The sequence below is a fragment of the Malania oleifera genome, chromosome 2 (assembly GCF_029873635.1).
Source record: "Malania oleifera isolate guangnan ecotype guangnan chromosome 2, ASM2987363v1, whole genome shotgun sequence".
Taxonomy (NCBI): Eukaryota; Viridiplantae; Streptophyta; class Magnoliopsida; order Santalales; family Ximeniaceae; genus Malania; species Malania oleifera.
In genome coordinates this window covers 31,338,583-31,355,809 of record NC_080418.1, presented here as the reverse complement: position 1 = coordinate 31,355,809, position 17,227 = coordinate 31,338,583, and the positions used below count along the sequence as shown (strand labels likewise).

The 17,227-nt window shown below is 35.8% G+C and overlaps 1 protein-coding gene across 1 annotated transcript; it reads right to left on the bottom strand.

The window, feature by feature from the left end:
* Positions 1–5,616: 5,616 nt before the first annotated feature.
* LOC131149162 (P-loop NTPase domain-containing protein LPA1 homolog 2) lies at positions 5,617–16,855 on the bottom strand. Its single transcript, XM_058099335.1, has 8 exons — positions 16,332–16,855; positions 15,787–15,935; positions 12,841–13,157; positions 8,952–9,033; positions 7,925–8,350; positions 7,072–7,812; positions 6,769–6,876; positions 5,617–6,200 (listed from the first exon to the last, which is right to left on the bottom strand). The coding sequence occupies exons 2-8, from the start codon at positions 15,931–15,933 to the stop codon at positions 5,808–5,810; spliced, it is 2,214 nt and encodes a 737-aa protein (XP_057955318.1). The 5' UTR covers positions 15,934–15,935; positions 16,332–16,855; the 3' UTR covers positions 5,617–5,807.
* Between the last annotated feature and the right edge of the window lie 372 nt (positions 16,856–17,227).

Here is a 17,227-nt window from a genome sequence, read left to right as displayed (position 1 = left end):
ATATTTTATCTATTGTGATATAATTTCTTGCTTCTTGCCAGGACATTTATTTTGTAGAGAAATTTTAAATATGCGAAAAGAGTCATATGCGAAAAGAGTCATTCACCCCCCCCCCCCTCTCTAACTCTATATTGTATATCCGCTACATCTTGAAATTGTGTGCTTTAATGAAGGTAGTCATTTGATTTTTTCAAGCCGGGTAGATTGAACCGTTGAACAATGGTGGTCTTCTCACAGATTGTCCTTGGGAAGAGGTACTCACCAAATACTCTATTTGATCTTTAACGCTCTGGATTTTACTCTGAAAAATGTAAGCGCCTTGCTCTGATGCTGCTTTTTAGACGATCGTAGCCCGTGAAGCATACATGAGCCCCTGCACTCGTCGACTAGTGATACACTGCAACTCGTTGACCAGTACCCTGCACTCGTCAACAAGTGTCTTGAATAATAAAAAGTCATCAACATGAAAGTTGTGGGATTTTTTCTTAGATTTTCAGGGACACCAAGGTCATCCTTTTTTATTTTTACAGCAAAAATTATGCCCCAAATACCGAAGGGTGTTCAGGACTCAAGGCTACACTACGTTAGTCGACGATTGCCTTGTTTTTCTTTGTCAGAAAGCCTTTTAAAGACTTAAAACATTATTGGACAAAATTATATAAAATATATTAAGTTTATTAAATATTAAAACTTGTCCAAGTGAGTTTCCCCTTGAATATAAGATATCTTACTTAATAAAATACATTTGAAAGCTTGTTTTGATATCTTATATGTCAATGTGTCCTTTAATGAAAATATGCTTGACTTCTTGAAGCTTTTGGACATAAGACTCGTTTTGATAAAACCAGGACTAAGTATGAAGATGTTCAAAATACTAAGATGTTGAAAACTTGTCCCTTTAAAAAATAACTTTAAGTTTAGGATTCTTTTGACAAACTCTTTGATTTAACTTTGAAAACTATGTATGTTGAGTTTGTGACTTTAGATGAAATCCTATAAACTTATGTGTCCTAGTATGCATGCATTTGTTCAACTCTTACTCAGAAATCATTTAAGAAACAAAACCGCAAGAGTTACAAAATAGACTACCTCAAACGCTCCCCAAATACATATAAGACTACATTTAAGCTTCCTTTGGTCGTGCTTGGGTTCTTCCGAGTGCATGTCCATTTGATCTTCCTACTCGACATTAGCTCAGTCCGATCTTTACCTTTGGTTCAGTACTTTATGAATGTGTCACTTGTACTTGTACTAAATATGATCTGCAAAGATAGGAAAACACTAGGAACAACAAATAGGTTAATATCATCAAAACACATTAAACTATGATAGTGTAGCCACCAAAGCTAACGATCTCCCCTTTTTTGATGATGTCTAACCTATTGAGAATCTACTTAATTTGAGTTTGACTTACCATAGCTTATTATGCAAATATAAGCTTACCTAGAACCACTAATGGGTTGCTATCATCAAAACAAGACAATTAAGCTCACGTAACCTCTAAGGCTAACAATGCCCAAGTGAAACAATGCTAAATCCAATCATTGCCAATCTATTGCATTTTGTTGGTTGTTTCGTGGACTTGAGAAATTTTAAGTTGGTCTAAGAAAATCATATTACTAAGCTAAGACTCATTGCAAGATGTGCTTAAATTCTTCGATGAGGTAACTAAAATTCTTCCACTTTGTTAGCCTTGGTGTATTCCCAAGAAAGGGGTGAATTGGGTATTTAAAATTTATTCCTAAGTTTAACTAATCCAATAACAGTATTTTACAACCTAGGGTCTTTCTATATACATATAAACCCAAACGCGCAAATAATATGCGAAAATTAAATCATGCGCAACATTTATAAAATAACATACACGTATAGAAAATAAATTACGAAAAAGTAAAGTGTACACACGATATGTTATCGGGGTTCAGCTAACTGTGCCTACGTCCCTGCCTCTAACTCGCAAGCACGAGGATTCCACTAATGCTCACTTAATGGGTGGAGCGGCACCGTTTACAATCAGGTCAATTAGCACAAGGCTGACCTCAACCTTTACAACCAGGTCAATTAGAGGGGCTGACCTCAACCTACACCTTACTAGGATGGTGTGCCTAACTTTCTTAACCGGGTCTAAGTCAATTCGGGACTATTCAATAGGGCTCATCTCCCTTTTTAGACCCGCGCCTAGAATACAACAGATATAAAAAAAATATGCGTGCAAACAAATATTTCTTACATAAGAAGATATGTACCACTACGCACAATATAATCAATGCACCTCAAGAATGTATGAAATATAAGCTCGGTGCTCTATGTGTGCAATCAACACTCAAGGTTATGTCTATAGTCTATCAAGCACAAGAGTGTTTTACAAGCTAATCTTTGAAAGCAAAGTACATCAAATCTCAATATCATATTAGTGTTTCAAAGATGCTAGCAACAATATTCAAATCAACTCAAAAAATATTTTCCTCAATGAAATATGGCACAAGAGTTGTTTGAAAAATATTATAACTTGTGAAAATATTTACACAACAAAATATAGTTATAGGAATCTTGCAATGACAATGCAAAGATCCTCAAGCCTATAAGTTTATCCCAACAAAAGATTTACTATATTCAAATCTTTGAGATAAACTTTGTTAAATCCCCAAAATAATATCAAACAATCAAGTCAAGCAAACAATGGGAGTATTAGCCATTTAATAATATAGCAATAGCACACTAGATACTCTCACAAAGTTAGGATTTATCAAAGGAATAAAGGTATGAGAGTATTTAAAAGTAGAATGGGAAAAATAAGGTTATGGATTTTTCAGAGAATTTTTGCCCTAATCTTTTTGCTATTCCCCACTAATTTTGACAAATGATTGGGTATATATAGAAATGAGGGAAAAATAACCATTGGGGGACATGCTAGGAATTTTTCAAAATATTTTAGTTGTGTTTAGAAAAATTAACCATGTTTAACCGACTTAACTACAATAAAAAAAATAAGCAACCCAAGAGGTTTCGGGTGGCTGAACCTTAGTTCAGTCGCCCGAATAGACTCAATTCAAAAAGTTGTTTTTAAACATTTGGGTGCCCGAGTTTGGGTTCGATTGGCTGAACAAGGCGATTTTCCTACTGTCCGCGGTTCGGGTGCCCGGCCCAACATTCGATTAACCGAACTCACAAGTTCAGTCGCTCAAGGTCATTTTGAACTATAAAGTTCCGTCGCCCGGGTTGGTGAAAAGTACCCTAACACAGGTTCAGTCGCCCAAGGGCAGTACGTTCATTACTAGTTTGGTCGCCCAAAATCAAGTCAATCCGCTGACTTCCCAACGTTCGAGCGCCCGAGGTGTTTTGAACACCAAGGGTTCAGTCGCCTGAATCCTCATGATTTTGATATTTTAGTCCAATTTTAAATCATTTGATCCCCATGATTATGTAAGTGATATAGGGACTATTTGTGCATTTGTTTAGGGACCTAAGGTCTTTCTATTATACCAGAAAAATCCGGAGTCGGTCGACCGAAGGGTGATCCCTAAGGTCTATCTAAGGTCTTGAGCTTATAGTCCTACATGCATGATATGCAGATTATTACAGACCTTAGATGATTATTATTATTATAGATCCAGCAAAATGAAATATAGATTGCAACAATTAAAAACATTTTGGGTCTTCATTTTCCTCAAGTTTCCATGTGCCATTAATATGATCTTCCTAATATGGTCCTGCACACAAACTTGGTAAACGTTAAATACCGGAATAGTTGTCATAATCAAAATAGGGTATGACCCATGGGGTCAACACACTTCATATGAAATCCTTTATAAGATCCATGGAGGTGCTTGTCTCCATCCCTAAGAAATTTGGACCTATGCATATTTACTTGGTATACTTACCCATATGACCATTAGTCCAATTTTGAACATGGGAGTTTGAAAATTTATGGAGGCACCTCAGAGCCTCTTGCTTTATCATCTAATACTCGTGCAAGTCAGCAGTTCCTTATTCTACCTCTCAACAACAAGAAACCGTGAATTCTATTATGTATTATGAGTATGTGACTTCTTCTCAAGGTGACTTGTGAGGGTGAATATTTGGTCAAAAGGTTGTCATGCTTCTAGTGCTACATAGTTTACTAAAGGTGATGTTCATGATAGTGTCCTTCAATTGTTGGAATCACATTTACAATCTCAAGAGTTGAGGTCCTGCCATTTAAGGGAGTATGTAGGAAGATCCTACCTACATTTAGGCTACCTATTCAACATAGTTATTTTTGGCTTAGATTTAAGAAACTATGCTTGTATAGATTTTAGTTTCTATAGTGAAATTTCCTCTGACATTGAACTTATTATGTAATCAAGGTGTTATTATGAAATTGTTTGTTCCAATTAAATGTAGGCACAAATACTTTGATTCTTGTATGGGACAATTATCATTTGAATTTAGAATTCCAAAACTTAATTTCCCTCTCTATCACGCAACCTCTCCCTCTCTTCTTCTTCTTCTTCTTTTCCTTCTTTACTATTATATCATGTTGTTTCTTTTCTCCCTCATGTTGTCTCTCTGTCTCTCTTGATTCTCTCTATCTCTGTTTCTTGGTATCTTAGATCATATAGTAATAAGTACTTTGCATTGATAATATATAGAATAAAAGAAGTCCAGCAAAGGATTAAACGAATAGAAATTACAAGTCAAAATGGTTTGCGTCAAACTATAGATTGAATCCATTGTGTGACACATATATTCAGTTTATAAAGAAATTTAACACACCAACCAACCCAAATAATATTTGAAATAGTCATGTGTGGGTGGCTTAGTTCTAGTAGGTCAAGTGAGTTAGGTTGGATAGTTCCTCAGTTCTACTCAATTATAAAACTAAACCAACAACATTACGCCCTAATGGGTTTACGATATTAACATTATGTATGGTTCGCATGATAGCATAGGACAATAGTGTAACCTAGCTATTGTAAAGTAATATAATAATTTTATTAATAGTATTATTTTAAATCGAATTGCTTTGTTTCTTCTATAATTAACTTAGCATCATTTTTCTTTTTCTTTTTTGACTATAAACTATTTTATCATATCATATGGTAAACATTCCATTCCCCTCTTGTATTAGAGGAGAGCTTTTAATGTGACCTTCCTTTTCCTCCATCCGCTGCCACTAAAGTTGGTACTCGAAACGTGTGAATGCAGTTGCTTTGCTTGAACCTCTAAAAGAGAAAAACAAGATCTAATTTATCTGGCACATTTTTCAAGTGGGTGAATACAAAATAGTGACTGGCGTCGAGTCATGTGGCTCGTGGCATGGGCCCTTGAGAGGGCCTCCCTGCTAGTGTTGGGTGCGTGGGTGCGGGGGGGGGAAACACCATATCTGCCCACTTTGAATGGCTGACGCTAATAATACAGCCTTCACGCCTCTTCCCACACCAAGTATCACAACCAACATATCATTTTCCTTGCATGATGCCATGTGACGAACCTACACTCCCACCCCCTACTACCAAGTTCGGAAGATTAGGTGCACTACCTAAATTTAAATTTTTTTAAAAAAAAAATTGTTTTTTGAGTTCACACAAATTTAAATATGAATCTTCCTGAAATGCATGCTTTTAAACACAAATCTTTAAAAGAAAATTGGAAGTTAACATGCCCCATTCACATCAACAACCGTTGCTCAAATGTCCCTATACAAAAAGAGAACACACCGCCTACCTACACTCTCATCTTAAAAAAGACATGATTTTTTCAATTCTAAAGATAACAAAAGTTAAAAATGTAAAGAAACAAAATTTTCATGCTTCATTTTTTTTTTCCTACATTCGTGGGCCTCCAGAGAGGATGGGATCATTGTTGAGTAAGGAGGACTCCCGCTTTCCCAAGGCAGGAATGCTGAGGGAACGTTTTCTCATTCTAACATACCCAGGAGAAGGGTGTTTCTTTTCACTCTTCTCCATAAGCACACCCTGCAATGGCTCACTTGTACTTCCGAGGAAAAGATCCAGGTTTTGTCTGTACTTCTTCTCTCCCTCAGCCTTCATCTTCATTTCCCCGCCATTGTCTTGTTGATTCTTGTATGCGGGTACTAGCTTGTCGGTGGACGACTCCTCATCATCTGACCAGTACCCATTCTCTTGCATATCCTGCATTGCCAGATCATCATACTCTTCGTCTGACTTTGTCGACTCCTCATCAACCGACCCCTCCATCTGCCAAACAAACGAATAAAAGAAACTAATATTTTAGTTCACCCGATATCCAAGTTCCAAAATGTATTTCTACGGTGTTTCCCGCCAAACAGAGTCCAACAGAGCTGGCAGGCCTCGATCAGTATTCAATAGTGCCACTAGAGGGCCCACTGCCTCCTAAATTAATCAACAAGCATATCCAACTTTCCAAAACTGACGCCTGATTATTATTGTTTCTAATTATTATTCAACCGTTTGCCATACCGTATTATGATGCATGCAGTAATGATGAATATAATTGCTTTGGCGAAATACTCCCAATGAGAAGACCCTTGCAAATCTTTAAGGCTCCTCACTTGCAACCTAGCCACTATAGATTCAAGTCACAGAAATAGCTTTTCTCACATGCAGATGTAAAGCTCTACGCTATTGTAATCCTAGATTTTGACCATTTTAGCTCTTAAATTATTGCATTCTGTGAAGCAAAATAGTATCAGGTTCTTCAAATGAAAACAATTATTTTCAAAACTGATTTCAAAAATATTTTTTTGAAACAAATGGAAGACTAAATCAATCAAATCATGAATACCTCTTCATGAATCTGTTTGTCACCATCACTGAGATCCTCATCGCTGTCCACCTCAGATTGATCATCAACTTCTTCATCACTGCCACTTACTGACTGTTCTTCCTTACGCTGGAAGTTAATAAAACAATAATACATCTCAGCAGAAAAGCACCAAAAATATTTCAAGGGGGGGGTAAAAAAGCAGACCATTTGGTTACTAATATAATGCACATGACCTGCATCACTAACTCAAACCTATAAGAAGCATGATGCACGATAGTTTCTGTAAGAGTTTGTCGAGGAACAATTATGCATTGGAAATACCTCTTTGGCAGGTCCCTCAGACATCCTAGGAGAGCTGCAGCACGAAGAGTAATATTTACTACCAGTTTCAGTTGCATCAGCCCTCGACCCATCAATGCTACTGGCATGACTTGTGCCACCAGTGTCACTGGGCCAAGCACTAATGCCAAAGAGACCAAACTGAAGATTAACAGGTTCAGCTTTACCGATCAGCAATGGCCCATACATTGGACTCCCTATTCCATTTTCAGTCCCGTAACCCAGGATGGGCTTGCCATTGCTATCTATTGAATCAACAGGCCAAGCCTTTGCCACAGATCCATCAGTATTAAGAAGAGCCATCAAATGTCTACTAGAACCTTTCCTTTGAATGAGTTGAAACATTCCCTTCGAGCTTAATGAATTGGCAGCACACTGGTTTCGGTATTCCTCATCAATCACACTTACTGTGTTTGTAGTGGGATCATAGAGTTGCTCCCCTCCTTCATGCCTACGTAGGCAGCCAAAGACTGTTGCATGGATAGCTGCTACACTCTTGTCAACATTTGTATTATTAATTTTAGGGACAAGATGCTTGTCAGCCCGATTGCAAAGGTATTCTTGGATTGTTCTGATATTTCGGATGTATTTCACATACTTGTTTTTTGCAGGGTCCAGGGTCATGTACTTGGCACGAACAGCAAATCGTTCCAGATGTTTGCCTTCATTTGTGATGTATATCATGAATGGTATGATAGAAGGGTGTTTCTTCATGAGTCCCATCTATGATCACATAACAAAACCATAATAAGAAATACGCCACTAACTAAAGTTAGTCTCATTTCAGTGGGATGAAAATTTATGTTAATAAATGTGTGTGTATGTGTTTACTCACCACAAAATTAAGGCTTAAGTGAACGCCCTCAACAACAACTGATTCCTTCCGTTCTTCCCATGCAGTGATCAGCCGATCAAGACTGTCAATAACCATCTCACTTTGTGCCTTGAATCCTTCAATGGCCATCTGTTTTGGACTAATAAATTCAGCATTATTAGAACAGATCTCTGATGATCTAGGGTCAGATTTCCCAGTTGAGGAACTGCCAAATATTTCATCCCTAGGAAGTGTGTGAGAGACACCTGCCAATTTTTTTGCTTTTCTTTTGGCCTTTGCCTCTGCCACAGCTACCGGATCTAAGAATTCGCCAGCATGGTAGGTTGAAGCCCAGATTAGGGGATTTTGCTTTTCATCTACAAAGCCTCTCATCATGTGCCGAATTGAATCTGTAGATACGACAGTTGTGATTCCCAGCCGACTACCCTGCACAAAATACAAGTACGGCTCAAATTCTTGAAAAGCACAATCAGATGTCTCACAATCACAATCTCATAAAGTTGGGCTAGCATGCTAACATAGTGTAACTAAACACAGTTTTCCCACATACATTCATGATATTTTATCATTGATTTGTTCAAAAGCCCTAGTTTTAGAGCCATCAGCTTGAAAAACAGAGGGATGACTAGATTTCAAAAGAGCAGAGAAACTGCACAACTACAGTACCACTTTCAATTCCAGCATCAGAGTGAGAAGTGAAGGTCGAGTAAATTAAATTCAAAAATTTTTTGCTTGATAGTATGTAGTTATACTTTTTTCTACTTGATAGAAAAATTAGAAAGATCACAACCAAACATAACCAGAAACATAGTTTTGATATGAAAAATGAGAAAGGCACATGTTCCAGTTATTGCTTCAACATAAATGTATACATCAAATATAATAAATGCAGAGAGGTATTTTAATAACACAATTAAAAATTGAAAAATATTTTCAAATTCAGCAAAAGAAAATTATAAATGAGAACAGAAAAAGGCCAGGATTAGATTCACATTATCAATGCTCTTTGCAAAGAGATTGAAAATACCAGTAATGCGGACAAAGTAGATTTGCCACAGCCACTGGTGCCACACAAGAGGACAGTTACAGATTCCTTCCTTTCTCGGATTCTAAAACAACAAAATAATATCTCAGCTGGAACAGTAAAAATACTTAGTATTACTGGTAAAAGAAAAAGGAGAGATGCAAAAATAGAGAACATATATATACATCCATATCTGCAAATAGACATTCTGCAACAATGATAAAGCAAGACAATTCAGAAAAAAATGCAACAGTTTAATTTACAAGAAAGGTGCACAAGAGCGGAAGCTTAATAATTATAGCCACAAAAAAAATGATCAGCACATGAGATCTATAGGACCAAGGATTTATATTTTACCACAGGAAATTAAGCTCAATTTGAAAATGGGGCTTCCAAACTTGAAACTCTAATTCCCAGAGTCTAAATGGAATTGATGATCATGTTTTCAGAAGTACCAGTCCAAAATCTCAATGCATAGCTACAACACCTACTTTTTTAAAAAAATTATTAAAAAAATTCTTGGAATTTTATAACAGAACTCTGATGCTTTTTCATACCGGTAAGCAATGGACTAAATACTGAGACAACAAATTGAATCGTCTGACTGTCTCTCAGCAAAAGGGCCTTCAGCTAACATGCATAAGTAAGAAAAACAAATTGAACCATGTGCCTCAACAAAAGGGATTTTGGGCAATATGCATAACAGTTTTTTTTTTTCTTGACCACAAAGAGAGAGAGAGCAATAATTCCATTTCTTTCATAAAATCCATATCCCATTCAGTTCAACATCCTAATCAGTCATTTGACATGGGTTAAAGAATTAATAGGAATTGTGTTTTACAGCTAGAAAACGGATGCTGAACTCAGTTCACACTACAAAATTTTATGGAATCAATTGCCCCTCTCACAAATATTACAAGTAAAACTTCACATCTCTCAATGTCTTACCATTTTTCAATATCCAGTTTCCACAGTATAGGGAAACAGAGAGCTGTGGTAACACAAGAACTGTGGGCCTACATTCTTCCAAACAGAGAGACACATAACTACATGAATTTTAATGACATGAATAAAATTCAATAGAAAATAAAATAACAACTAGGCATGTTGAACTCTATCCTTGTCAAAAAAAATTCAGCATTAAAGCATTAATTAGTAAACAAACAACTCACCAACACATCCATGAACAAAACACCACAGTATTCAAATGATCTTTTGAGATATTAAGGAAATTTCCAAGAGAACAAAATCAAGGAACCTACAATCATTCATGATTCAATGCATTAATATTTGATGTGATGTGATCGCAGTTCTAAATTAAATGCCATTAGCAAATCTAAAAGATGTTTTGAATTACATATTAGCAAACTTTGAAACTCAAATTTAGCTCTAATTATTACCCTTTAGCAGACAATATGATATTTTCAAGCAGTCAAAGAGCCACCTTGCAAGAGTAACTTACGGGCTCAGATTAGACTTTTGAAGCAGCAATTGTCCAATACTCCAAATTATAGTTAAATTGGAGCGCTTAATATCTGCTAAAAATGGATGGTTAATTACCAATCCCATTTCCCAATTTTTATTTTGATAAACAACAATACATTACTTGAGCTGCTCAAAGATTGTATTTGGTTAGAAAGCAATTTGACCTCTTATTCGGTACACTTGATAGGTAAAGCTACCACATCATCAATAAAGCCATGTGTTTCATATAGACTAATGTCACAACTAAGGCATATACTACCATAATTACACTACTATCAAATACAAATTTTCAATTCATTCAAACATGAAGCTTCCATATTTCTAAATTTGGGAAAGCAACCAACATTATGTTGGCATTGAAAAAGCAATTATAGTTTGAAGTTAGGAGAAATAAAAAATATAGGATAAAAACATCACAAAAAGAATATCAAGCAAACAACTAACTATAAAAAGAACAGAAAAATTGTGCAATTTTCCCACATATACCAGTTGCAAAATGTTAGGCCGTTAGGGTGAGGCCTTAATTTTTTTTATTTTTTATTTTTATAAACAAAGGGTAAGATTTTTGACTCATCAGTTGGTATCGATTTGGGATTTATCAACCTGATATTAAACAAGTTGAAATGGACAACAAGCATTAGTTCCAGTGGCAGACAGTAAAGCACTTTGGGAGGGGATTCAAGTGGGTCTCAATAAGCAAATTAAAGGGATACGTATAGGATGTAGTTCTAGAGTGATAATTGATTGTGTTCTGGGTAAGTGTATGCCTCCATAGAAGCTCTGGTAATTGTTGGAAGATATTAAGCACTTTTTAGGAGGGTTTGAAGTCGTCAGATTTAATCATGTGTACTGTGAAGCAAACCATGCAGCAGATTGTATTGCTAATTTGTGATATTCTGCTTGAGTTCAATAAGGAAATTAAGAGGATATACACATAGAAGGTAATTCTACAGTGATAATTGATTGTGTTCAGGGTAAAAGTATGCCTCCATAGAAGCTCTGGTTCTTGTTGGAAGATATTAAGCACTTTTTAGGAGGGTTTGAGGTTGCCAGATTTAATCATGTGTACTGTGAAGCGAATCATGCAGCCAATTGTATTGCTAATTTGTGATATTCTACTTGAATTGATCTTATACGGGATAGGAATTTTCCTTCTGTTAATTTGTGATATTCTACTTGAGTTGATCTTATATGAGACAGGAATTTTCCTTCTGTCACTAGTAGAATAAGGACGTGAGGCAAGTAGCTTTTCCTAGATGTATGTTGTCCCTCAAATAAAGATGATGTTTCTTTTCTACCCAAAAATGAAAAAGTAAAAAAAAAAAATAGTCAGATTGGGAATATATTTGACTATTACCCATGAGAACATTGGGTGGTTGTGAAAACAGTTTTCATTTTCTAGTTTTAGTTTCCCAAATAATTATAAAACTGCAACCTTGTTTTCCAGCTTTCCAGCATTTGTTTGGAAAGATGAAAAACAATTCTAAAAAAAATGTGTTCCAACTTTTATGTATGAATGTTGGAGAAGAAACATTCAAATAGAAAATACCTAGATGCCACTCTAGAGTTTTGTACTTTCAAAAACTTATTAACAAATTTTAGCATTGTTCAACCTAAAACACTGCAAGCAATTGTATAACAACAAAAGAATAATAAACCCAAAAGTCAAACCCCCCTTGTTTTTTTTTTTTTTTAATAGAAACACTACTTTTACTCTCTTTTTTCTTCTAAGATATTTTCCGTCCTTAAAATACTGATCCTTTTTTCTTTACAAATTTGAATGTTTTGTTAAAGTGAAAGTCTTTAATTTTGCAATGTTGTCCAACAGGCATGCTATTCTCCTGAACCAAGGGTTAGAATAAAGTTGGCAGTAGCAAGGGCAAGCATGTTAAAAATTTGAAAAGCATGGATGTATTTAGGGCCTTTATCTTGTGATATTTTCTTTTTTATGGCAGTTTCTCAATATACATGTCTTTTTTATATATAGTAGCCATAATGCGTGCTCCATGACTCCATTTTCTGAACTTTTAAAAAATTACAAAGAAAAAAATAAACAATTAAATAGTATAAAGGGCATTTTGGGATAGTTGTAGATAGTTTTAGTTATATTTTGGGATAATTATGAGTAGTTATAGGGATAAATATGACAAACTATAAGGGTATTTTGGGATAGTAGTGGATAGTTAAAGGTGTATTTTGGAATAATCATTGGTAGTTATAACAATAAATTTGACATTTTTTAAAGAAGATACCAAAGGGAGAATCCCATTAATAGTATTAGAGAAATAGAGATTCACTAACTTCCCTGATAGATGTCAATAACTATACCTAAAATATGACAACAATATATTAAGCATTTGAAATTTTTGCTAAAATAATCACAACAATATGGAATGTAACAGCATACCTGCATGCCAGAAGCAAATCTGCCCTCTGGTTGGGACCCACATACTTATATTCAGCAAGGGCATCACAAACAACATCTAAGAAAGTCCCTCTTCTAATGACAGTTGTTGTGCGTCTCTTGTACAATTCAAATGGTACACTCTTACTTCTTTCATCTTTCTCTGAACCCAAATAAACCTCTGGTTTACTCTTGCAGTAATCAACTTCTTTCTCGCATTGCTCTTTTGAGGAATCCGTTCCTGATATATCTATTACTGCAGAAAGCGAATCATCTCCAGGGCACTCACTTCTCATCACTTCAAAAACTCTTTGGCTAATCTGATCAAATCAGAACAAGAATATTATATGCAAAAATAAATAAATAAATAAAGATAATGAAAAAAAAAACTTGGAAGAAACAGCAACAACAACAGATATACCATATTGAGTGTTTTACCTGTAATCACATGTCGAGCATCATTAAGTTCTTACAATTGGAGAATATGACAGAATGTTAACTCCGTATTTTAATATAAATTATTTTAACATAAAGTAAATATCAGAGAGGCAACACATGGCAGAAGGAGATCAACAACAACGGATATACCAAATTGTATGTTACTTGCCTAGTATAATGAAATCCTCAAAATTAGGAAAGTCAGTGTTAAGTCCCTGCTTTAATATGAAGTAAACTCACAGAATCAACAAATAGCATAATGAGATTGCCAATCCAATAGAAAAAACTAGAAGAATGCTCCATACGACCCAAAAAAATGACACAATTGAAAATCATCTATCCAATACAGTGCTTACAATATTTTAAAAAGCAAGGTTTCCACAAATCACTATCATGGAAATGGTTAAATGGTGTAACCATTTGCAAAATACATGCGCCATAAAGAAAAATCTATATAACACATTACGTTATCCCAAACTATCAATGTATTAACTTTATTTATATACTTATTTATTGCCAAGGATCAATGTATTAACTTTAACTTAATTAAAATAATACATCAACACAATCCCAGTTTCTACCTGAATTAATTTCAATGAAAGAAAAACTTATTAAATGGACAAAACAACATGCTCACTGATTCAATACTGATATCCCAAGGAAATCCCACATAAGCAGTGCCCTTGGCACTAGCCCTAGGATTTAGGGCTGCCCAGTAATTCCATGAAAATTTTGAAGGTAGGGGGTTGCAAGAATACATTATAACTCGTCTCATCCTAAAAGACATGGAGGAATGGAAATGCATTGAATTGTCATTTGAAATAGATAAACTAAAAGCCCCAGCGTCCAATCAATTAATCCTGCAAAATGATTGTTGTTGGGGTTGCGGGGCGCCCGCGGCCGCCCGGGGGGGGGGGGGGGGGGTGGAAGGTTGTGCAATTCACATATGTCGAACGCAAGGTTGCAATTGACATATCTCAAACCCAAAGGAAGCCCGAGTGAGAGAACAACATATGTGATAGGAGGAAATCATACCCAACAAGGACTCAAAAGTGGCAGGGGGTTGCAATTGACATATCTCAAACCCAAAGGAAGCCCAAGAGAGAGAACAACATTATGTGGTAGGAGGAAATCATACCCACCAAGGACTCAAAAAAATCTTGCAGTTTTTTTTGACAAAAATAAAATAAAATAATAAAAAAATAAAAATTGAAGGAGTACCAATATATTTCATAAATTGCCCCCACTCAAAGCCAAAGGTAACAATGATAATGTGCAAGAGTTAATAATCAATATAAAGAACAATCGTTTGCCCCCAAGCCATGGCATAATCAATGTGCAAGAGGGGGGTAAATGCACATTTTTTAAATATATCATCAACACCCTAAACATGGGTATTTTTAACCAAGACAGATTGTGTTTTTCCTTCATTCTTTTTTTGTCTTCGCCATAAGATTATTTGTGTGGCTTTTCTTTTTTGCATTTCTCAAAAAAAAAGTAAACTGTAAACTAATTTCATGAAAATTCAAGGTGACTTTAACAATAAACAGGTGACTCAAAACTTGTAATTTTGTTTTATAGTCTACATATTTTTTTTGCTTAAGAAATCATTAATTAGTACATGAACCAAATTAGTAACTTATTCAATAATTTTTTTTTAAATATGGAAATAGTAGTATATTAAAGGTACATTATTGTTGTAAACAAATGTCATAATTGTAGTTAATGTTATTCGAATTAGTATTTGCCCCCACTGGAAACAAATTTCTTGGCTCCCCCACTGAGATGAATGGATGCATCCTTTACTTTTAGATATAAAGATTGAAGCTGGACTACCACACATGCCATTCACTTTTTAATACAACTCCTTCAATTATTCAAGAATTAGAGTAAATGAATTTGTTAAAAACATGGCATAGCCCAATGGACCGTGATTCAACAGAACGCATCCAGGTGTTGGTATCCAATTGAAACATAGGAAACATAGACTTGCATGACCTAATTTCTGAATGTACAAATGGAATGGACAATCATTCACAGTATGAAGTTTTAGAGACCTGGCTAATCACTTCACACTTCAGTTCACAGCGAATCAAATGAACCCCCCAAACGAAAAGAAAATGTCCCCTCCCTTTTACAAAACCAAAGGGAGCCTCAAGTTGGCCCAACAAAGAATGATGCTTGGAAAAAGGCATTGTTGACTTAGCAGTGCACTTGGCTAGAGGATGCTCACATGGAAACAAATCCAGAAATTTTAAATTCGCAAATAATAATATTTCAGCAAAATTACAAAACAATTGCACGCAAAACATGCAGTCCAGATCTATCGCCATAATTACAATCACCAGTCTCAAAAAAACCATGGTTATTTCATCAACAGAGACGCAAAAACGAAGCTTAGATTTGAAACTGCGAACAACATTCCATTGATCCAAATAAAGATGCTTTAGAAGTGAAATCAAATAAAATGCTTTAATTGAACACAACTTTAGTATAATTTCTATAAACTACCTTAAAGGCGTGTCGCGCTTTGCATCCCATAAGCTGCAGAGTGCTCTGCAGTACAGGACGCGTGTATCTGAAAGACTCCTTCCCTTTCTCTCTCTTCTCTTCATCGTCCACAACCACAATATACAGCACCTTCACTACGTCCGACATTTCTTCATAACCAAGACAATGAATTGAAATCAAACACTCTCATAACAACATAAATGCACCAAAAAAAAACAAAAACGTAACAGCGTAACACAAACCTCGCTAAACAACATCAAAGAACTAGAACGAATACACACAAACGTACATCATAAAGAGAGAGAGGGGGAGGGAGGAAGAAAGGGGCGAAAAAAGATCAAATGAAAAGCTTTGTAAGCAAATTAACGGACGTTTAAAGCATGAATCCAGAAATTTTCGACAAGAAAGAGCGGGAAAATGAAAGAAAAAAATAGGATGAAGAGATTGGGGCGAGAAAAGGCGAATAAGCACGCAATGTAGGTTTGAAGCACAACGAATCCAAAGAACAAAACGAGACTCGTAGAGAAAAAGCAGAGTGATCGCACCTGAAGTTCGAGAACCAACCGTATTCCGAGGGAGAAAATCGCACGAGTTCTGCAACAAGCAGTTAGGGCTTTTCAAGCGGATGGATCCGCCATTTCACCAACTTCCAACACGATCTCGCCATTCTGTCTGCTTCTTCCACGCATCGCAGGCAGGTGCCTCCACGAGTCTCTTCCCCCGGCCTTCTCTCTCTCTCTTCCTCCCCCTCTTCGCGCTATCTCTGTTTCTTTCTCTCTCTAGGTAAATTGACGCATTTCGCCTCGACTTGGTGCACAAATTTCGATTGCCCCAAATTGAAGGACGGTCTTGGAGTGGCCGGATATTTATAGCGGGGGGAACCGCGTGCTATTTACGCGCCACGGGGAATGACTGGATTGTAATTTGTGGCCAAACCAAGGGTAATAGCTGTTTTGCAGATCACGCCTGTACGACCGCCTCCGTCTTGTCCGTCCCGTCTAATAAAGAAGAGAACGAACGGGTGGGAAGAGAAACATTTAACATAAATACAAGCCATCACGATAGTGGTGTGCTGACGGCTCTCTATTTTTTTAGGTAATTATAAGTGGTTATTAAATTAAATATAACATAAATTATAGAAATATTTTGAAATAGTTATAAGAATAAATTTGAGATTTTTTTAAAAAAGTAAATACGAAAGGAGAATTCCCTTTATAATATTTGAGATTAATCATGGACAACCCGACGTTTGAGTAATAGTTATTTAATTATTATTTATAAATATAATTTCATAAACTAAAATGTTAACTTTTTAACTCTGATCCCTTTTTAATGCTGATAAAGCACATGTATTTTATGTGTGTGTCTAATGTTTTGAACAGATTTACAATTCAGACTGCACACATAGAAAGGAAGATGGAAGCCAGAAAGCTCACATCAA